Source organism: Peromyscus eremicus, chromosome X (assembly GCF_949786415.1).
Source record: "Peromyscus eremicus chromosome X, PerEre_H2_v1, whole genome shotgun sequence".
Lineage (NCBI taxonomy): Eukaryota > Metazoa > Chordata > Mammalia > Rodentia > Cricetidae > Peromyscus > Peromyscus eremicus.
Window position 1 is genome coordinate 23,346,264 of NC_081439.1, and position 22,644 is coordinate 23,368,907.

The window sequence follows — 22,644 nt, forward strand, 5'->3', positions numbered from 1 at the left end:
TCCGTACAGGCAGGCCAGAACAGTCTGGCTGATCCCTTGTGCAGGACACCTGGGTGGCTTTTTGCACAGGTACTAGCATCTCAACTCCAATCCTCAGGATTGTGTAACAGGCACTCTTAACTACTTTTTTTTTGAGACAGGGTCTTTGTAGCCTAGACTGGCCTTAAACTATTTATAGAGCCAAGGATGACCTTGAATTTCCCAGTTTATCTGAATCATAGACTGCCACAATCCACAGTTGGGAGGAAGTGGCAGAATTTTCCCTTGGCTTGATTTCCTGATCATAAGCAGCTGCTTTTAGAGAAGCCAAGTTATGGTCTATGGACAGTGGGTGTGGGAGCTGGAGAAAGAAAGTTTTTGCTCAAGTCCACTGAGGGATAAGACAAATTGTGAAGGAAGTGCTTCCTACCTTCTGCCCATGGATCTAGAGTCATTTTGAAAATAAAAGAATTCAATTAATGTAACAGATCTGTGTATATTTCTGTTCTGGTGAAATATATCTCCTTTTGTCTTCCTTTTTTTAATTTTTATTTTATTTTATGTTTTTTTATTTTCACGCTAGACACAACTCCGAAACCAGCTAATTCATGAATTGATGCATCCTGTATTGAGTGGAGAAGTGAAGCCTCCATCCATTTCAGTGGAAGGGAGTGCCCTCCTAATAGGTGCTTCTAACTCGCTGGTGGCAGATCACTTACAAAGATGTGGCTATGAATATTCACTTTCTGTTTTCTTTCCAGAAAGTGGTTTGGCAAAAGAAAAGGTAAATTCTGGTATTCTTGAATTTTCTCTTTATAGTTTCTTCCTCTAATAACTGAAGTGCTACATAATTACTCTGCTTGTCCCTTGACTGGCTTGCTTCATTTCTTGTTCATCTTTGATTCACATCATCCCTGTACAAATATATTTGTTAGATAACAAATGAGTATCAAATGTGACTGTTGTTAATGCTTTGGTATTTCAGTCTTTTGTAAAATAGTGATGTGTGGAATCACTAAATGTTTTGGAGCTAAAGGTAATGTTGCAGTCCATATGGTTTAAATTAGACTGATAACTGCCATGTCTGTAATGTTCACTGTGAAACTGAACTGTGCTAGGTACACTGCAGGGAACACATGTGTTATAAATGATGACTCAGAATGTAGACAGGGGAAGTGATTTGCCCAAGGTGAGGAGCTTCTAAATGGCATTGCAGGATAGAACATTTTGATTTCTAACATGTGCTCCATTTATATCGCTATATCGCTTGTTTCTCTGCTTTGTAATTACATAAGAGAAGTGCAAAATACACCATTTAAGAAAATCTATAAAGTTCCCAACTATAAAAGCACATGTCTTATGGTTTATCACTCTAATTATTTTAACTAGTTCTCTTCACCATTGAACATAGTAGTCACATTTTATTAATTATTTTAAAGTCAAATTTAACAGACATTCTTAGTACTTGTATATTATTTAAAACAGAATTTTGTTTTTGGAAGTTTTAAGTTTATAGCAGAATTGAGTGGAGAATAGTTTTCATATACTCTCCATCCTTTTCCCATGCACAGAGTCCCACACTATCAGTTTTTACATCTAGGGATACATTGGCTGTAGTCAGTGATATGAAATTGGCACTTAATTGTCAATCAGGTCTATCTTTTACATTAGGTGTTGTCTCTGTGTTTTTGTTTGTTAATCTGTAATTGTCCAAAAGTTTTAAGAAATAAGAACAGTGTTAGTATTCTGATGAAAGATTGAACTTTAAATGTGCTATGCTTTATTAACAACTATATTCATCTTGTCAGCATAAATAATTTATTATTTAAGCTAGGCATGGTGGCATACATCTGTAGTCTTAGCAGTAGACAGACAGGAGAATCCCAAATTTTAGGCCAGCTTAGTGAGTCCTAGGCCAACCAGGTATACATAGTGAGTGAGACCCTGCCTTAAAACAAGAATTCATTTTTAGCTCATCTTTTTAATGACACATTTTACAATTTTGATTACTGTGTAGTAGTTAATTACAGTAATATGTTGGGAGCATAGCACAAAGGTCCTTGAGCCCATAGATCTCCAGAAAAACCAGGAATGTTAAGCCCACAGGATTGTCTTCCCAATGGGAAAAATGAAAAAACCTTTTCCATCCACAAAGCTGACAATTAGAAGTGATTAATAGCCTGGTGATCTGTGTTACCTGTTGGGCTAGGCTACATCAAGCTCCTACAACCAGGACCAGAGAGACCAGGCCAGACCCTTAGGCCCTTAAGGCTAGTACAGGTAGTATATCTCTAGAACCCATCTTCTTGAAAGAAATGACATGTGCCCTGAGTTGAGTTTTGATGTAATTATGCTTCCTTGTACATCAAAGATTGTATCACACCAAGAAACTTTTTTCCATATTATACTGGACTTAAGTACATTGGGAATAAACTACCTGTTATTAGATTTCCTGAAGTGTGATCGAGGTTAACGAAGGCAATCTGTACCAGGTTTTCATTCTTATCTCTGTGCAGTTCAGTCCCTGTATGACACCTGCAGGGACCCCCTCAGTGATAATTAAACCAGTTCATATCATTAATAGTTTCTAATAACGTAAATGCTAACCAGAGCCTTTTCTTTCAAGGGAAACCATTTGAAAATACATTGTATCAGTATTCTAAGGGTAGAGCTAGTACACAATACATACTATAGTAGAAATATGTATATCAAGAATAGCTGTGTGATTAAAAATATTTCAGGCACACAATAGTCATCCATAGTTGTAGAATAATAAAACCTGGAGTTTATTTACATTTTTAAAAACCTGTACATATCCTGAAATTCATTCATAAACCCGGTGGTTCACCAGATAGCTGAGTGTTTTCTGTAAGGCATTAATGATTTCTTTCATTCCTGTTAGTATTTGGAGGTTAATTACTTGGGTAAAAATATTTTATCTGGACAGGCAAGATGGTTCAGCAGATAAAGGCACTTGCTACCAAGGTTTGATGGCCTGAGTTGGAATCCTAGGTCCTACATGGCGGAAGGATTGAACTAATTCCTGGAAATTGCCCTCTGATCTCCACATATATATAGCATGTTCATGTCCTCCCAGTACACACAAATATAAATGAATGTAATTTAAAAAGCAACAAATTATTTGATCCTTCTGACCTCAATATGTTTATTGTAACTTGTTGACAACATAAAAGCTTTATTTTTGTATTATTGGGTTAATTACAATATTGTAAATCTGAAATGAGCCTTAATTTTATATTCAGTAATATAATTATTTAAACTTACTGATACACTACTTAATCTTTTTTTTCCCTCTTTTTAAGGTGTTTACGATGCAAGATCTATTACAACTCATTCGCATCAACCCCTCATCCAGTCTTTACAAATCACTGGTAAGATTGTTTTTAATGATCTACTTTGATTTGCTACTTATAAGTGAGTAATTTAATAAAGGCAAAATATTTTCTTTTTAACAGATTTCAGGATTTGATAAAGAAAACCAAAAAGGTAGGAGACTTCATCTTTGTGGAGAATAGCAAGGCTTATGGTTATTAGTGAGAAGAGTAGGAAATTTAATTAGAATTAAAACATTTGATTTTCCTTGCTGACCGTGGCTTGCTTATAAATAAGCAACTGTTCATATGTTATTTTGATAAAAATACCTTATTTCCCCCACATTTCTATGTTCTTAATAAGTCTTAGATATTCAGGTAAGGACACTGCAGACAGTAGTCGAGATCTCAACTAGCAAATCAAAATACTCTTTACAGAATACCTACTGTTTAGAACATTAGCTAAATGTTCTAAACATTACACAATATGTTTATTATATTGCACAATATAATAAATTTATACAATATCTCCCCTCCCCATGGAAAAAAATCTAGTTAACATGAGCTGACTATTTTTATATATTAACTATCCCCCACAAATGTAATTTATAAAGTGTTAAATGTATTAGTAGTTTCTTTAAAATATCAATGCTTTTTTATAAATTAAGTTTTTATACATTCTTGATAAATTACCTCAACCCTGGCCTTGATAATGACCTTTCATATTGTATATTGTTACTAAGGTTGCCAGACCATACTTCAGACTTGCTAATGGGCTTTGTGTCTTGAACATAAACTGGCAACTTAGCTGCCACTGATACTTAATCTTTTGGTCTTTTTAAGTAGTCTATGACATGTTACATTGGTCCTTTTGTGTTTGGATTTTTGTTTTTCTGTCCCTGCTAGAATGTTCATAAGGTTGGAACTTAATGAGCAAATATTTGCATGTCTACTTGTGACTAGCCATTAGTCTTTGACTTAATTGCCAGGTCTCTTGAAAGTGATATTTGCAGTGGGTAAGTAAATTGGCTTACAAGATGCTCTAGGCTTCCTGCAACATAGATTATCCCTATTGAATTTCATTATGGCAACTGACCCTACATTCCAGAGTGAAACAGCTCCCAAAGGCTAAAGCTAGATCAGTTTATAATATCACAAAATAAAGTGTTGAGCACTCTAAATACAAGTGAATCATTATATAAAATAAAAAATGGCTATCTTTTATTTCATACTGCTAAGTATATGAATAGATAGACTACATTCTGAACTCCTAACTCTGGTTTTGATGGAGATGCCTATTTCTGCTGTCTCGTGTGGTGGCCACTAAGTTCATGTGGTACTTGAAATGGGACTAATGTGACTGAACAGTGAACTTGGTTTTAGTTGAATTTAAGTTTAGTTACCCACATGGCTGTTGTATTAGAAAGCACTGGCCTAAACTATGCCATTAATAGCTGTTGCCAAAATATTGAGAAGGAAATTTAGAGCTTGAAGCAATATTTAGAAATAATCCACTTTACTATAGATATTTATATTATCCTTAAAAGATTGTTGCCCATGATTTCATAATCTACTTAAATGCTTCTGGTTGAAAAAACATATAACAACTGTTACCTTCTTAATCGGATAACATTTCTGGAAGTCAGAGAAACTGAGTAGCAGTTGTGTTAAGCATCCAAGTACAACATTTGGATAGAGCTCTTTGCAACTATTTTGTTAATTTTGGCAAAAATCAATACAAGGAGAGATACAATTCAAATTTAGGATATTAGGTGATCTCTGGATAGAATGTAGACTGTGGCCAAACATTGTTACTGTAATGTTCTCACTTAGGCTTGGAGAGTGCTAAGCTTCCTAACTGTAAATTAGTGGAGCCTAGCAGCTGAAGGAATTGGACTGATAGTTTACTTATATGGGAAGACTTAGTAATAATTGTGAAATTGCAGTTAAGTCTAAAGGCAGTAGATAGTAAGAGCCAACTTTCTCCTGTTAAAATGGAAATTTGGGCCATCAAGATGGGTCAGCACATAAAGGTGCCTGTTGCCAAGCCTGACTACCTGAGTTCCATCCCAAGGATCCGCATGATGGAAAGAGGGAACTGACTCTCATTATGATTGAGAATTTAGGTAGTTTGTGTGTGATTTTTTAGATAGGGGAGTGCTGTGTTTGTAAGGGGAAGTTGTGAGGTTTCCATATGGTTCTGCTTATGTAAAGGAAGTTACAGTTAGGAGTAGAATTTTAATATCTTTAGTAGAGAGGGATAAAAAATTGTAACTTGGCTGATGGAGCAGGAGTTCTCTGAACTGTTTAGACCATTTTTTGTTGTTGTTTTTGAGACAGTTTCTTTGTGTAGCCTTGGCTGTCCTAGAACTAACTGTAGACCAGGCTAACATCAAACACACAGAGATCCGCCTGCCTCTGCCTCCTGAGTGCTGGGATTAAAGGTGTGCGCCACCACCACCCAGCTGTTAAGACCATTTTTAAAGAACTTATTTTAACTCCCTATTGATGGAGACTCAGTCATTTGCTTTTTGCTATTAGAAGCAATAAATGTACATCATACACATTTTGTGCCCTTACTGAAAATTAGTACAACAGTGTAAACTCAGAATGACGACATTTGAAATAGATAGGAACACTGACAAATTGCTTTCCTAGATTCCCATATCAACACTTGACATTAGTGATTTAATCTTAGCAGTGTTATGCAGAAAATGTGGTCTTTCTCTCTTTTTTTTGTTTTTTGTTTTTTTTGTTTTTGTTTTTTTGTTTTTCGAGACAGGGTTTCTCTGTGTAGCTTTACGCCTTTCCTGGAACTCGCTTTGTAGACCAGGCTGGCCTTGATGGCCTTGAACTCATAGAGATCTGCCTGCCTCTGCCTCTCAGTGCTGGGATTAAAGGCGTGTACCACCACCGCCTGGCCTGGTCTCTCTTTTATGCTATTAATTTGCATTTATTTATGGGTTTTCTGTGCATTTGTTTAATATTTAAAAGGTGCTCATGTTTATTTTCCATTTTAATTTTCTTCTTGTGAACTTTGTCCATGTCTTTTCTTTTTTTTTTTTTTGTTTTACTGATTGGTAAGAGTTCTTTGACACTATCATGAGCCCCTGTGTGTTGCAGAATCTTTTCCAATATATCATTTGTCTTTTGACTTTACTTTACGCCATATATAAGTTTATAATTTTTTGTAGTTATAGCAATCTCTGTATTCCTTTTAAGGTTTATATCATGCTTGGAAAGATCTTTTCTTGGTAATCAAATAATGTTATAAACCAAGACTAATAAACAGCAATAAAGCAATGATTAAATAATGTTCTGAAATGAAACTATGTATGTTATGCTTTTATAGGTTTTCTTATGAATTTCTTAAAGGAATTGGCAGAATATCATCAAGCTAAAGAGAGCTGTGATATGGAAACGCAGACGAGTGACACATTTCCTAGCAAAGTGTCCCTAGGTAATTATAGCCTTCTTACTTCAATTCTGCTAGGTATCTTGTTGTGATTTTGGTTTTGCCTGATTATTTTTCAAACAGGGTCTCACTATATAGTCCTGGCTAGATTTGAACTCACTGTATAGACAGAGCTGGCCTCATACTTTTTGATTGTACTGCCTCTGCCTCCTCTGAATGCTGGTGTTTACAGATGTGTAGCACCTCACTTGGCCCTGTTTTGTTTTTGAAAGAAGAAAATTAGCTTATTTATCATACTATGTGATTCTTTTCCCCAGATCTGGAAAAATGCTACCTGTATGTAGGTGACAAGGAAATTCATTTTTGTCTGGAATTGTGTTGCTGGAGGGACTAGGAATTGCTTTCCACTGTCATAATCTATCCTTCTGAATGCCAGGGTTACACAGGCCAGTCATGCAGGGATCCCAAGACAAGGTTCTTCCTTACTTATGGAGTTTAACCTCTCTTAGCTAGGAAACTCATCTCATGTTTTTTCTAACCTTATTTTATAGCTATTAAATTAGTATGTGTCTTGGTCAGTGTTCTGTTATTGTGAAGATATGCGTTTGATTGGGGGCTGGCTTGCAGTTTCAGAGGTTTAGTCCATTGTCATCATGGCAGGGAGCATGGTGGCACATAGGCAGACATGGTGTTGGAGAAGTAGCTGAGAGTTCTACATCCAGATCCACAGGTAGCAGGAAGAGAGAGAGCCACTGGGCCTGGTTTGGGCTTTTGAAACTTCAAAGCCCACCCTGAATGACATACTTCCTCCAGCAAGACCACACCTACTCCAACAAGGCCACACCTCCTAGTCCTCCCTGGTGACTAAGTATTCAAATATATGAGCCTATTGGGGGGCATTCTTACTCCAACCACCACAATATGTTACAAACCGTTTGCTTTGCAGAGAGTTAGAGAAGTCGTTGTCCCACTATTTCACTTAATAGTTGAAACTGAGGTCCTCATAACTTATAAACTCCCATTTGGGTAGAGTCCAAAGTCTGGTCCAAGGCTTAGAGATTTTGCACTTTGCACCTTTCTATAGTATCCCTATGCTAGCTAGCTTTTCTTGTTAACTTGACACAACCTAGAGTTGCCTTGAATGAAAGACCCTCAGTTGAACAATTGCCTCCATCAGATTGGACTATGGGTAAGTCTGTGGAGAATTGTTTTGATCCATGTGGGAGGGCCCAGCCCACTGTGGGCAACACCATCACCTAGGAAGGGATCTTGAGCTGTATAGAAAAGCTAGTATTATGAGCCAGGAAACAAGGCAGCAAGCATTCCTCTGTGTTTCTGCTTGAGTTCCTGCCTGACTTCCCTCAGTAATGGACTGTGACCTGGAGTAAAAGCTGAAAATAAAGCCTTTCCTTCCCTAGTTGCTTTTGGTCATGGTATTTGTCACAGCATAGAAAGCAAACTAGATGGCTACTTTTTGGTTTTGTGTCAAAAGAGATAGAAAGCAGTTATCTATACTGATGTGCTTACCCACTTTTTTTTGGCTCATCCTTACATAGTAGTGCCTTTAACTTGTAGGAAGATAAGGAACTCATCATTTACAAAGGCATACTCTACAACTAGGCCCTTAAGTATAGTTTTAGTACCATTAGCAAAATATTATATGTTAATTGCAAAGGAGAGCTTTCCAAAAATACAAAGCACATAAACAATTTTAAATTTTCTAGTGGTTATATTTAAAAAGATGAAAAGAAACAGGTGAAATTAATTTTAATTATTTAACCCAAAACATTCAGGATATTTAGCAAGTACTCAGTAAAAAAATATTAATAGATATTTCACGTACATTTTTATAGCAATTCCTGGAGATCTAGTGTGTTATTTTCACTAGAGCACATCTCAACTCAGATTGGGCTCATTTCAAATATTCAGTGACCACATGTGGCTAGAAAGTCCTCTGTCAGACTGTGTGGTTATTGCTCATTGGAAAATAAGTGAAGTGGTTGGAAAGACATACTCAAAATTATGCCTGCTTCAAACACTCAATATTTTAATCTACTGCTTTTCTTTTCTTCCCACGTGTGCTGTTGTGCATGGGATTGTACTCTATGTTCAGGTTTACCCTCTACTTCATGGTTGATTTGGCTGTGTGGTTGGTTTGAGGGCCAAGGGCCTCCTGGAAAGAGATCGGCATGAGAAAGTCCTCAGGCCTTGAGTTGGCCCTGGTTGTGTTGTAGTTACTTAACCCTCTGGAAGCCACTCAAACTCTATGGACATTTGTTCCTTATCTGTAAAATGCAAGAGTTAAAGTACATAGTTTTCATACTTTAAAGTTCTTGTTTTGAACATGTGTCAACTTAATCCAAGTCCAAAGGTCCCTGCACTTAGAAACTAAGAAGGGATTGATTCATACTTGTCAATTTATCATTGACATCTCCAAACATGCAGAACAGTTGAAACAATGTTACAGGGAATATTTGCTTACATAGATGCTGCTGTGAAATTTGTATTGTTCTTGTTTATCACTTATCTGTGCACTTAGCCATCTCAGTTTTTTAATGTATTTCAATGTAGGTAGCAGATATCTCTATACTTCCCCTTTTAGTATAATCTGCTTTGGGCCTCTTACATACCTGACTGAGTTAATTTTATATTTCCTAATTTGCTGTGTTATTTTTTTGATAGCCGAGAAGTTTCAGCTTATTGATGATCAATTTGCAGATGCTTTTCCTCACCGTCCCAAGCTAGAATCTTTAGAGACAAAGTTAAACGAATATAAAAGAGAAATAGAACACCAGCTTCAGGTAGAAATGTGTCAAAAGGTAAGCTGTAGTTCTTGCTGCTGTTACTGACAGCTACTCCCATTTATCTTCTACTATCTTAATCTTAGATATGTGGGCAAACATCTAAAGCTTTTTATTAAAGAATGGAATACTAGACTGTTATGCACATTTTTCATCTCCATTGATGTCATTTATTCACACTTTGGACTGAATCTTATAGGACAGTAAATGAGATAAAACTGAAAATGGATTAAAGATGTATTTGGACAGAAAATTATTATTAAACTTAATGAAGAGTCAATTTGTACTATTTTTAAGTAACTGTTTTCAGTTTTTGTGCTCAATTCATAGTTGAAGTATTTTAGAGAAACTGAAATAATGAAAGTTAAGGTGGAAGAGAAAAGAAAGTATGAAAAGGAATTGGCTGAGTTCCGGAATGAATTTGAAAGAATTTGTCAAGCAAAAAATGAAGCCCTCATTTCTCAGGAAAAGAATACCCTGGAAAGAATCAAAAAGCATCGAGAGGTAATATCTGGAAATATTTTACTAGGTAGCTATGTCCTGCTGCTGTTAGTAGCTTCGTTTAAGATCCAGAAAGGACAGCTGATAGAACAAGGCTTTAGAGGAGCAGTTGGAGCTGTAGTCAGGAGTCCAGAGAGAAGGCTGAGCTCAGACAAGCCCATGTAGACTTTGCTCTTCAGGGCAGAAAAGAAAGAGCTGGAGTGAATGTCCATACTGGGATTGGGAGACACTCAGCAAACAGCATCTATCTTGTCAGGCAAATTGGAGAGAGGGCTTTGGGAGAGGCTGGGAGGTAAGTAGTTTGCTATGGACAAGGAGGAGCAGCTCTTTAAAGCAGAGAGGATGTTACTATTGCAACACCCAGCTAAGGCACTAGCCTGGAAGTGGAAGAGCAAACCATGTCCTTAGACTGAGCACCTGTTCACCCCTTTCTGTGAGGGTAGAAAGGTAGCAGTAGTTAAGGAATGCTGTTTTGCCAAGCTTAATTTGACTTGAGAAAGGCAGTCTCAAGAATTAAAGACCTTGGGTCTCTGCTAGGGGATGAAGAGAGCAAAGAGAATCAGGGAAGAAGGTGAGTGACCCCCCCATCCTGGGGAAAATGCAGATACATGGCAGTCTCAGAGTGATCCAGGAGTAGGTTCTGAGAGGCTGTGTTCAGAGTAGCCCAGTCACATTTCAGGTAGAGATTTCCTTCAGGAAAACCTGTTATCCAGCATTAAATAGGGCCCCTCTACTATGTGTCTACTATCTATCTGGGAAATGGACTAATTTCATCTATGAGAATAAGCATAGACATTTAAGATACTGGGTTATGTTTAGAATAACAACATATGTGACTGACTAGATCCCTGTTTAGTTAATATTATATGAAAGTACTGAAGATTGTCAACCTATTCAGCAATACCCTGCCTTTGGATGCTTGTCCATATCTCTCCCTGCTAAGGCTGTGCTGTTTCTCAAAGACCTAGCTTCATGTCACCTCAGTGACTTCCCCAACTCACTGAGTGACTCATACAGGTCTTATTCCTATATGTGGTCTTTATATACTTCAGTTATGAGATCATTACATCCTCACGTGATTGTTTCTCTCTCCCTCAAACAAATTGTGAGATCTTTAAAGATGAGGAACTTTTCTGCTCCTGGTGGTGTTGTTTCAGTGATGGGATGGACCAGCCCATTCATTTAGGAGTTCACCTGAACCCTTTAAGCAAATGACCCATAAACTGAAACATTTAGGTACTGTCCTCAATCACCATAGAAATTCTATTTTGGAACTCATTACTGACTGTACATGTTTAAAGTTTTTCCTGCTGAAGAGCTTATCAAATTTTTGAGTAAGGGAATATGAGGAGTGTTAAAGAACTAGACTAGGCATGTTAGGAGTATAGTGCAGTGTAGTTTCCCATTCATTGAGGAACTAATTTTTTGGGGGGGGGGGGGCGGGTTCGAGACAGGGTTTCTCTCTGTAGTTTTGATGTCTGTCCTGGATCTTGCGCTGTAGACCAGGCTGGCCTCGAACTCACAGAGATCCACCTGGCTCTGCCTCCCAAGTGCTGCCTCCCACTGCCGCCCGGCTGGACTAATTTTTTTGTGTGCACAAAAGTTCACTTTTATGCAAATAATAATATGAAAAGCAAACTTTATAACTTAAAAAACAAATCTTGATTGAAATCTCTTCAAGGAGAAATTGTTACCCTAAATATTTGTAACTTTCATTGTGCCCTAGAATTTAAGAAGCAACGTCTGAGTTCCAGTGTTTTTATTTTATTTTACTTTTTACTTTGCTCGCTAAAAATAAATGCTTTCCTATGCAGATTGAAACGAAAGAAATTTATGCTCAAAGACAACTTCTACTAAATGACATAGATTTGCTTAGAGGTAGAGAAGCAGAGCTGAAGGAAAGAATCGAAGCTTTTGAATTGTGAGTAATACATGTTCTTTTTGAATATGCAAAACTTGTACTAAGTATTATGTCTAAATTTTCTAGCCTTTTCCAAAAGGTGTGTGTGTGTGTGTGTGTGAGTGTGATGTCTGCAAGGGTATATGCAAGTGCACTCACCCATATGTGCCTGTGAAGGTCAGAGGTCAATGTCAGGCATCTTTATCACTCACCACCTTATTTTTTACAGGGTCTTTCATTAGTTGGCCTGAAGCTCATTGATTGACTAGACTGGCTAGACAGCAAGCTCTGTGTATCCATGTGTTTCTTTCATCTCCCCTACCATGCCTGGCTTTTATATGGGTATTGGGGATCTGAACCCAGGTCCTTATGCTTGCATAGCAAGCACTCTATTTACCGAGCCATCTCCCCAGCCTAATAGAAACCTAGTGTGGTAGTGCATGTCTAATTCCAGCACTTTAGAAGAGTGAGACAGGATTAGTTCCATGAGTTTGAGACCAGCTCAAGCTCCATGGTGAGTTTTAGGCCAACCTGGATACTTGAATCAGGTGTTCAGACCTGCTACATTTACCTGCTCTGTACTCAAAAAAGGAAATACAATAATCTGATGACTTGTCATGGATGGAGTTATTTCTCATGGTGTTAATACCCCACCTAATAACAAAACAAAATTGCCAGGGAGAGTTCCTGGCTGTAAAGGTGGTATCATCTGATTTAGAAGGTACAGCTTGTGGGCGGAGCTTGGAGTTTTCTTTGTAAACTATTAATTAGATAATAAGTTGCGCACCATGATGAAATATTTCTATCAGACAGCCTTGAGGCTAGACAACTTGAAGCTACTCCTAATGCTTCAACAGATTGTATGCTTTGCAGCTACCTTCAGTTATCAGATCTGATAGTTTCAAATATGTAGCTGAACCAGGCATCCTGGCCTGCTCTATTTACTTACTTTGTACTCCAGTAAGGAAATCTGGTCTAATTTGGCTTGTCATGGAACTATTTCTAGTGATTGGGGCTGGGGTTCTACTTAACGTTTTCTAAGTGCTTAGGATGCTTCATCCTTCAGTTTTTACCTGGGACTGCTAGCAAGCTCACCATCTGTAGTGTGTGTATATAACCTTTTTTTCCAATTAGAATCAGCTGTTAGCACTCAATAGGTACTCTAGGAGTCTAATACATGAAAGAAATTGTCACTGTCTTCATCACTGTTGTTTTCTCACTTCTGTAGGCTCAGTTCATTTGATTTCTTCTCTAACTTTTTCCCTCCACTCCTGCTCTGCCCTCCTAAGCGTTCAGGTAAATTAAGTGTACTTTGCTGATGCATGCCTTTCAGGTTAGCCAGCAGAGGGTGCTGGTGCTAACACCTGGAGCTTTTCCCCAGTTCATGGACCAATGAGCTTTGGGTAGTGCTTCTCAGAACGGCTTGTTCTCTGCGGCACCTGGGAAGTGGAGAACTGCTCATACTGCTCATCTAGTCTCACTAGGAAGACCTTGTTGAGTAAATGTATAGCAAGGATATGACTTCTCCCTCCCTCCCTTCTTCCTTAACTCCCTTCTTCCATTCTCTCTCTTCAGTATTTAATCAATAGATTAGTACGTACGCGATGAAAGCAGATCTTCAACCTTTGGTGTCTATGGGCTAGTGAAACAGATCCAACAGTTGCAATAAGCATTATAAAAAAAGTTACGTATGTAAGGTCACTTTTGTTTGTGCTTTTGTAACATCCTTCTTTACCTCTAAATTGATTATGGCCACTTACCATCTATAACTAGGTTTTTGTTTTGTTTTAGTTTGAGATATAGTCTCATTTTTTTAACCCTGGCTAACCTGAAACTCACTATGTAGACCAGGCTGGCCTTGAATTTGTAATGATCCTTCTGCTTTGCCTATCTAGTGCTGGGATTATAGGCATGAGGCACTGTGGTCATGATGTAACCAGTTTGCTTGTTTTGTATGTGTGTTTAATTTTAAAATTAATCTACTTATTGGTGTGTGACTGGGTGAATGAGTACCACAGCAGTGCACACATGGAGGTCAGAGGACAATTTATGAGAGTCAGTTCTTTCCTTCTACCATGTGGATGTGGATCCTGGGGATCGAACTTAGGCTTGGCAACAAGTGCCTTTACACTGCTCTCCTACCAGTTTTTAAGGGTTAATTAGCTCCTATAAGAAACTACTTTGGCTTTGGCTCCTTTCTGCTTCTCTAAGCCAGATACCCTTGTCCCGCTCCCTCCCTAGTTCTGATATACTGTAACTAGGTCAGTTTGTAAACTATAGGGAGATTTCTGTCTCTCTCACAGTCTATTAGTACAGACTATGAGTACAGTCTGTTGTCCTACAGACGTTTTTCTTCAAGTTCGTTACAGCAGATATTGTACTGGGCTTGTTTTGTATGGTTTTTGTTCATTTCAGGACCCAGAAGCTCCAAGAAGAAAAAAATAGAAGTGAGGCGGAGGCACTTCAGAGACGGGAACAGAATCTAAAGAACATTGAGGAGACCTATGATCAGAAGCTCAAAACTGAACTTTTAAAGTAATTGTTTGGCGTTTTTTTCTTTATTAAGAAATTTTTTATTCATTTTACATACCAACCACAGATTTTCCCCCCCTCATCCCTCCTTCCACTCCCACCCAGCCTCCCTCCTAACCCACCCCCATCCCCTCCTCTGAAAAGGTAAGGGGACTCCATGGGGAGTCAGCAAAGCCTGGTACATTCAGTTGACCCTTGCACAGCCTTGTTTGGCGTTTTTAAAGAGGTAATGTCTTTGAATTAAGTTGGTGAAAATGTAACCAAAACTGATGATGTATATAAGGCTACCATTTACATGACAAAGTTTAGTGTTTGAACAGAATCTATTTCCTATGACAAATCAAACCCTTATGATGCATACTTGAGTTAAGATGGTTTTTAAAGCATCCACTGTAGAGAATTATATCAGATGTTCTTATTCATAGCTTCTCTGGCTGTAAGGGCTTATGATTTACTTTAACCTTACATATGTATTATATTGTATATTTATTCCCTTTAACTTTGGGGTACCGTATGACTTGCTTAGCTTGTGTAGCTGATTAGGTGTAAAATTGGAATTCTAATCACTTTAGTCATCTTTCTCATGCTGCCACTGAGATGACTGTCAATAACAATTTACAAATTACTTAAGGGAGAGTTGGATTGTGAACATGTATGCACTTTGTATTCCCTCAAGACTTTGTAAAGCCAGAATCAAAAAGAAACTAAAGTAAACTATATGAAGCAAAAAAAAAAAAAAGGTGATATAGGAAAAGGAAAATATGACAGCTCTGGTTACTTTGGTCTACCCTCCTTCCCTCCTGCTTCTTGCTATGTAGTCCAGGTTGACTCCAAATTCTTGACTGTCCTGCTCCAGACTCCTAAGTTAAGTGATAGCAGATGTATGCCATCATGCCCAGGTACTTTAGCTTTTCTCTAGTCTGGACTTTTGTGCCAGTGAATAGAATCCTGAAGCAAAGACAATTGTATGGCAACTTTTCTCAGTGGCAGTTGCACATGTTCCACCTAATAACCTTGAATATTCTTTGGTTTCAGCAAATGTAGGGGTGGAGGATGTTCATCATGGGAGAGTTTGTCTTTCTTTTCAATCATTTCTGACTAGTAATAAGTGAAGAAAATAAGTAAAATTCTATGGAAACATCCCTTTTGCTTTTGCTGATGTGGATAAAATACCAGTACACTCTCAATTGTACATAAAGCTCTAAGAGCAAAATTTCTTATCCTGGTTGGGTTGGGGAGATTGTGCAGGCAGATTACAAGTGACTGACTGCCTTGCCATCTCTGGGGACATAGAATCTGTTGTGTGCTAGGTAAGCTTTGCTTTGTTTCCTTTAATGTTCTTTGTACAATGGAGACCTATGATAACACTCTTTATTTTATGTGATTGAGTTTTGGGGCCACATTTACAGGATGGAGGCAGGGTTTTATTGGACCTTTGATGTTTAGAATTCAGTTGCCTGGCCTTAGAATTGAGACTTTGAAGTTTCTCCTCAGCCATGTTGACACCCTTAGGTTATGCTGGGCCACAGATAAGCTTCTTAAGGTTAGTGGTCTTTTTCGGGGAGATGGCAAGGACCTCATTTTAGTCATTCTGATTCTCAGATACCAACTGGAACTAAAGGATGACTACATCACTAGAACAAATAAACTACTGGAAGAAGAAAGGAAGAATAAAGGTGATATGGGTGGCTGGCTTATTTTAGTTCTCATCTAGCTTATTAGCTCCTAAGTTGCCTTTGCCTTTTACAAAACATTTATCTACATATTATTTGTCAGAGGGAGGGGGGTCTATGTGCCATGGTGTGCATGTGAAAGTCAGAAGAATTATGGGACTTGTTTTTTTCTTCTACCATGTGGGTCCCTAGCATTGAAATTGGGTTGTCAGACTTAGCAACAAGTGTTTTTACCCACTAGTCCATTTCACTGGCTCTTCATTTATTTTTTTTTTCAGATTTGTTTTTATTTTTTGTGTGTGGGTGTTTTGCCTGCACATATGTCTGTGTGCCCTGTGTATGCAGTGCTTGTGGAGGCCAGTAGAGAGCATCAGTCCCCTGGACCTGGAGTTACAAATTGTTAGCTGCCACGTGGGTGCTGGGAATTGATCCTAGGTCTTCCAAAAGAGCAGCCAGTGCTCTTCACCACTGAGCCATCTCTCCAGCCCCATTACAGAAAATTTTACTTTCTCTGTCCTCTGTGACCAGGTTTCATAGTTCTTTCTTTCTTTTTGATTTTTTGAGACAGGGTTTCTCTGTGTAGCCTTGGAGCCTAGACCAGGCTGTCCTCGAACTCAGAGATCCGCCTGCCTCTGCCTCCTGAGTGCTGGGACTAAAGGCTTGCACCACCATGACTGGCCTAGTTCTTTTTTTCTTACATGTCATTCATTATACTTCCTAAGTTCTCAAGTTTACTTGAGACTATGAAAGTTGAATAATTTTTCAATTTTCAGATATATTTTAATTTTACATTTCAGTATATGTGTGGGAAATTGTGAAAAGGACATGCACTTTTTAAATTTCAAGCATTTTTTTAAGTAAACTGGAGCTGCTTACTTGCTGTTGACTAGATACCAACTGTTTGGCTCCTTTTGCTCATGTCTTATAGAAGCAGATGCATCTCTTTAGTTTAGCACTGTTGTGCACTTAGATTTATTAAATTTTCTTCTGATGATATTTATCTGCATAGACTTGTGTTACAGGAAGGAAAAACTACAGAAGGAAAACATACAGATCTTTGCTTTTTAGGGAAAGTAGGTGCTGTTAGCAGGTCCAAGGCCCTTCCCAGATGGAGTAACTGGTTAGCATGTAGTAGGAATTTCACCACATACGTGACAAATGTAACTCATCACTCATTGGGTAATGGGACTTATTTCTTATTTGTCCACTAAATTTTTGACTTATACACTTGTTGCTTTAGACTATGAAGCAATAGTGATTAGGTCTCATAGAGTGGCCATAATTATTAAATGTGTTTTGTGTTCAATAGGAAATCACTATTTAATTGGTTCTTTTTTGTTCCCTAGAAAAAACTATTCATTTGCAAGAGGAACTCACAGTTATTTATTCAAAAAAGGAAGAACTCAGTAAATCTGTAAATCATATGAAAGAAGTTGAGGTAATTGTTAAACCTATTTTTTAAGTTTCTTTAATGACATGTTAGAGTTAATACTATTTTTTTATTTACAGAGAACATTGGGGTGTTTTGAGATTTATTTATTTTTATTTTATGTGTATGGGAGTTTTGCCTGTGTATACAGTGTCTCTGGAGGGCATAAGATCCCTTGGAACTGAAGTTACAGAGAGTTCTTAGCTGTCATGTAGGTGCTGGGAATTAAACCCCAGTCTTTTGGAAGAACAGTCAATGCACTTAACACTGAACTGTCTCTCCAGTCCCTTAGGCCTTCTTTTTGTTGTGCTTGGACTGATTGCTTTATGACTAAGAAGGTGATGGCTAAGTTAATGCAGTAGGTTCTAATTTCAAGCAAAGGAACACAGACCTTGTATCTAAGAGTCCTGCTGCTTAAATTGTGTCTCCCTTCCTTACTGCTTATGTGCCTTAGGCAAGTTCTGTGAGTGTAATCTTGGAGATATTTCGAACAATTCATGATTGTTGGGTGAGTTCGGTGAACTACCCATAAGAGATGGCCAGCATATCTTAGCTTCTATCTTAGCCTCTTCTATTCCATTGGTAGGAATTCAAGTTTCTATCACTATATCATTCTCTTGCAGATTTTTTAGACAAAGTACCAGTTTTTACATGCCACTGGTACTATATTTTCTTCAGTGGTATGCTTGTCATGTAATGGATAAGACTCAAACTTTAGGAAGTTAAAGGAGATTGTAGCTGGGTGTAGCGCTGCACACATTTAATCTGGGCACCCAGGAGGCAGGCAGATCTCTGAGTTCCAGGCCAGCCAGGGCTAAGGGAGACCCTGTCTAAGACAAACAAACTGAAGTAGATACTATACGTAAAATTTACCTTTGCAGCCATGAGATCTGTGTAGGCTTTCAGATTCAGATATGAGACACATAAGACTAAGAAAAAGAAAGCACCTCACAGCAGTAGAGATTGTTTTCACCTTTTATTTGTTCATGTTTTTAAAATGTCTTGTTCAGTCATGTATTGGTGGCATTTGAGAGTTGACTCCAAATTGCCTTCACCATACCATACCCTCTTTCCTTACTTCGTAGGACAGGTCTATTGATACAGGCTCTGAGCTTCCCCTGGCCTGTGAGCAGGGCAGAGGGCCTGACCTCTGTCTGGTGGTCACTGTCATTCATTTATGCTGCTTAGATTCAGACAGGCCTCCAGCCTTTACCTTTGCAGTGCTGTAAAAGTTATTCAGATATAAGTGTTCCTTTTTCAATTTTAGCTGGAGCTAGAGTCTGTCAAAGCCCAGTTTTTGGCAATGTCAAAACAAAACCACTTGCTGAATGAAAAGGTGAAAGAGATGAGTGATTACTCACTACTGAAAGAAGAGAAAGTGGAGCTTCAGGCACAAAATAAATTACTTAAACAGCAACTGGAAGAGAATAGGAATGAGAACTTACGTCTCCTAGACCGTATGTCTTTTTTTCTGATCTGCATGTTTCTGTAACTTACATTAGTTCAGGATTATAGAACAACTTTGTATCTGTAAGGGAGGCTTACATTGGGAGAATCTTTTAAGATCCTTATATTGGAGCTGCTTCATTTTTGTTTGCTATTGCATAATTAGTAGTTTCATTTTAAGTAGTATTTGTTACGTAACTGCCTCTGTGGGTGGCTTCAGAGTTCATGCCCTCTGACTGTTGCCTCAGTTGAGCCAGTAAGCACTCGGAGCGAGGCAGGGAGAGGAGGTTGAAATGGTTATTTTCTTCTCCTAGCCTTGGTCTCCAGGTACAGCAGTCTGGACTGCCTATTGACTGTGCCTCTCAGGCAACAGAGCTCGCAGTCCCTGCTGGGAGCTTCCCACTAATGCTCTGTGCCTGTGCCTACTTATTGTACCTCTGGAAATTTCTCCCTCTCCTATGCCTCCTAGTCCTAAGGGAGCACTAGCATTGTGGCTCTGTTTCTATTGCACTATCCTTTATGATTAGCCTACATAAGGTACACTTTATTAATGGGACTCTCAGGTGACCCAGATGGAGAGTACCATCAGCCTTATTTCTGGAGCCTGACTGCCATGGGCTGCTTGTTCAGATGGGATGAAACCAGGGACAGGGACTGACAGGTGACAACTGGGGAACGCTTTCTTAAAGTACTATCTGCATGTGGTAGAGGAAAGAGATAGGCTACTGAGTTAATTTAAGAATTTGAAAGAATTCTTTAACTTAGAGGGCCCCTGGAGGAATAGTTATATTAACATGAATTAAATTATTTTATTCTGAAATTTGTGAATCAGGATTGTTCTTAGGCCATTTAATAGAAGTGGTAGAATGTTAATTGCATGAGTACAAAGAAAAGAAATGATATTAAACCTTTTTAGCTGCTTTTTTAAGTGAAATAAGCAAATTTAAGATTGATAATAACTAGGAATGTTTTTTTCTTTTTTTCTTAACCCTTCTTAGGCATAACTCAGCCACCTCCTGAGCTTTTGGTTTATCAGAAAGAATTAAAGAAAGCAGAACATGCTATGGCACTGGAGCACAAGGAGTTTGAGACTCATAGGCAAGCTCTGCAGAAACAGCTGCAGAGTGAAGTGAGTAGTAGTTGTCCTTCTTGTGGGTACTATGCCAGGCCGCTTCGCAGTACTTATAGAAACTATGCATGCTACACCAACGAAAACCAGATTATTTGAATACAAAGAATTTCTCCCCCCAACATTGCAAAGGAGCCTTTCTCATATGAGAACATTCTCTGGTGATTCTGACTTTATATTCTTAATAGTAATAGCACTGAATGGAAAGTAAATTTATCTAGACCTAATCTTCTCAGAGGACCTGGTAATTCCCACCATGAGTCTCTTGATTCCTACTTTGTAGCATATACACATCCACTGTGTCTCTGGAATTTCTGCCTTTGTGCAGTAAAAATAACTAGCTGTTTTTAGACTTAAAATGAAAAGGTAAGGAGGAGGTGGTGGCACACACATTTAATCCTAGCACTCAGGAGGCAGAGGCAGGTGTGTCTCAGTGAGCTCTAGGACAGCAAGGGCTTTACAGAAAGACCCTGTCTCAAAAAAACAAAACTTGTTTGGGTGTTGTTATTTTAATAGAGGTTTAATAATAAAAGCGTCTTCGAATTGGCAAAAGAAAGAATATAAGCACAATAAGAGAATTTTCCTTCTGAAACAAGCTGTAATTGTTTTGTACTTATTTCTTTTTCTTTGGATCTTTTTCAGATTAAACATTCTGCACAGTTAAAGGCCCAGATATTAGAATACGATGCTTCTGTTAAAAGGTTAACCATTCAGGTTGCTGATTTAAAATCACAGCTAAAACAAACTCAGACAGGTTGGAGACTTTTTAAAAAATAAATAGCTTATTAATTGTGGTGCGTGTGTGTGCGTGCGTGCGTGCGTGCGTGCGTGTGTGTGTGTGTGTGTGTAAGAGAGAATTAGACACATTGAGTACCAGAACACTGTGGCACTTGGGGGGAGGGTCACAAGACTTACCAGGAATTGGTTCTCTGTTTCTACCTTGCTGAGGCAGTGTGTCTCTTGTTTTGGTGGCTGCACTTGCCTGCTCCAGGCTAGCTAACCTGTGAGCTACTTGCCCATTGACCCGCTGTTCCTACCTCCCATCTTGCCATAGGAATGCAGATGTGTGCTAGTACATCCAGGTCTTTTTCTTTAGTCTTCAAATATTTCATAGATGGATACAGTATATCTTGATCATGTCTGCCCTACTCCCTCTTTCCAGCTTCTCCCTCCTGTCAGTATATCTTCCTTTCAGCTTCAGTCCTCTTGATTCCCCCCAACTCAATGTTTCCTTTCTTTTTTGTGTGACCCTGAGAAGGCTAACAGGTTTTCCCATGTTTTTATATAGTCTTTAGCAGACGTGTGTATTAATACATATGAGAATCAGGATAGCTGGGTGCAGAGAAAATTCCTTTCAGAATTAGAGACCTATTTTTGTTTTGGCCTTCAGTTTAAGTTGTTTGATCTTGGGCGTAATGCTTTAGAACTTCCTGAAGTTCCTCATTTGTAATGGGGATAATGATACTACTGGGCCACAGTGAGCAAGGATGGAATGGATATCGGGCATGAGCTGGTATATGGAAACCACTCAGGCACTAGTTACTGCTAGTGATTCGTTAATTCTGTCTTTACTGTGGATGTCTCTCATTCTCTCCTGCTTCATAGAAGAGAGTAGTAAACCTTGAGTACTTTCTTATTTGGTTGCTTTTGGGTCCAGTGTGTATTTGTTACTAGTTCAGCTTGTTTTTCTTCCTTCCTTGATCTGAGCCTTCCTCAGTTCCTGCTTGGACTCATGTTTCTCATCAGTCCCTTGTTCCTTCCACCTCCACTAGTTTTATTTCTAGCTCTTCACTCATTTCTAAACTCTTCTTCAGTTCTTCATTTTCTACTAGCAATTGTTTGCCAGACTGTCCACCACTGAAATTATAGTCTTGTAATGTAGAAGCAGATCAGTGAAGCTCGGGCCCTCCCTCCTGCAGTCCACCACATGGACCTAGTCCATTGTACACTTGTCTTTCTTTGTAAGCATCAGAAGGAGGTGTTGCAGGGTAAGAGGCAGCATAAGTGCTAGATTTATGCTAGGAAATCTCAGCAGCTCTAGGAATTGCTGACCATGTGCCTCCACCTCAGGAAGACTCCATCACCTCTCCAAGCAGAGAGCAGTGAGAATTCGTGGCCAGGTTATCTGACACTTAGGCTTGGGGAGGACACTATCTTGCAGTCAGATGTGTGAGTATTCATGTTGGTTGGGATAAACAAAGATTTATTAAATGGATTTGCTATAGTTCGGGTCTGGCTAGACTTTGAACCAAGTAAATTACATATTTTCACTTCTCATCTAGATGTAGGTATTTCAGACTCATTTGTAACAGATTGTGAAATTATATCGTGTTTATAAAGGCTTGATACATGAAGTTGGCTTTCAGTAAATGCTAATAGTTATGACTATGGCTTCAGAAACTGTTTAATGTACAAGCTTGTTCCTACTACTTTAAAAAATATTCTTGAATATAATTTAATTTTATTCACAGCTTTTTCTTCTCATTTCTCAAATTTTCTTTTTGTGA

The 22,644-nt window shown here is 38.4% G+C and overlaps 1 protein-coding gene across 1 annotated transcript in view; it reads left to right on the forward strand.

Moving 5' to 3' along the window:
• The window catches only part of Ofd1 (OFD1 centriole and centriolar satellite protein), a 39,125-nt gene that overhangs the window by 3,676 nt on the left and 12,805 nt on the right, over window positions 1–22,644 (forward strand). The window contains exons 3-15 of the mRNA XM_059250215.1: window positions 563–763; window positions 3,303–3,371; window positions 3,456–3,486; window positions 6,664–6,771; window positions 9,409–9,545; window positions 9,858–10,031; window positions 11,843–11,949; window positions 14,344–14,463; window positions 16,063–16,136; window positions 17,480–17,571; window positions 18,830–19,019; window positions 20,007–20,137; window positions 20,780–20,891. Coding sequence (XP_059106198.1) covers window positions 563–763; window positions 3,303–3,371; window positions 3,456–3,486; window positions 6,664–6,771; window positions 9,409–9,545; window positions 9,858–10,031; window positions 11,843–11,949; window positions 14,344–14,463; window positions 16,063–16,136; window positions 17,480–17,571; window positions 18,830–19,019; window positions 20,007–20,137; window positions 20,780–20,891 — 1,546 coding nt within the window. The remainder of the gene's footprint in view (window positions 1–562; window positions 764–3,302; window positions 3,372–3,455; window positions 3,487–6,663; window positions 6,772–9,408; window positions 9,546–9,857; window positions 10,032–11,842; window positions 11,950–14,343; window positions 14,464–16,062; window positions 16,137–17,479; window positions 17,572–18,829; window positions 19,020–20,006; window positions 20,138–20,779; window positions 20,892–22,644) is intronic.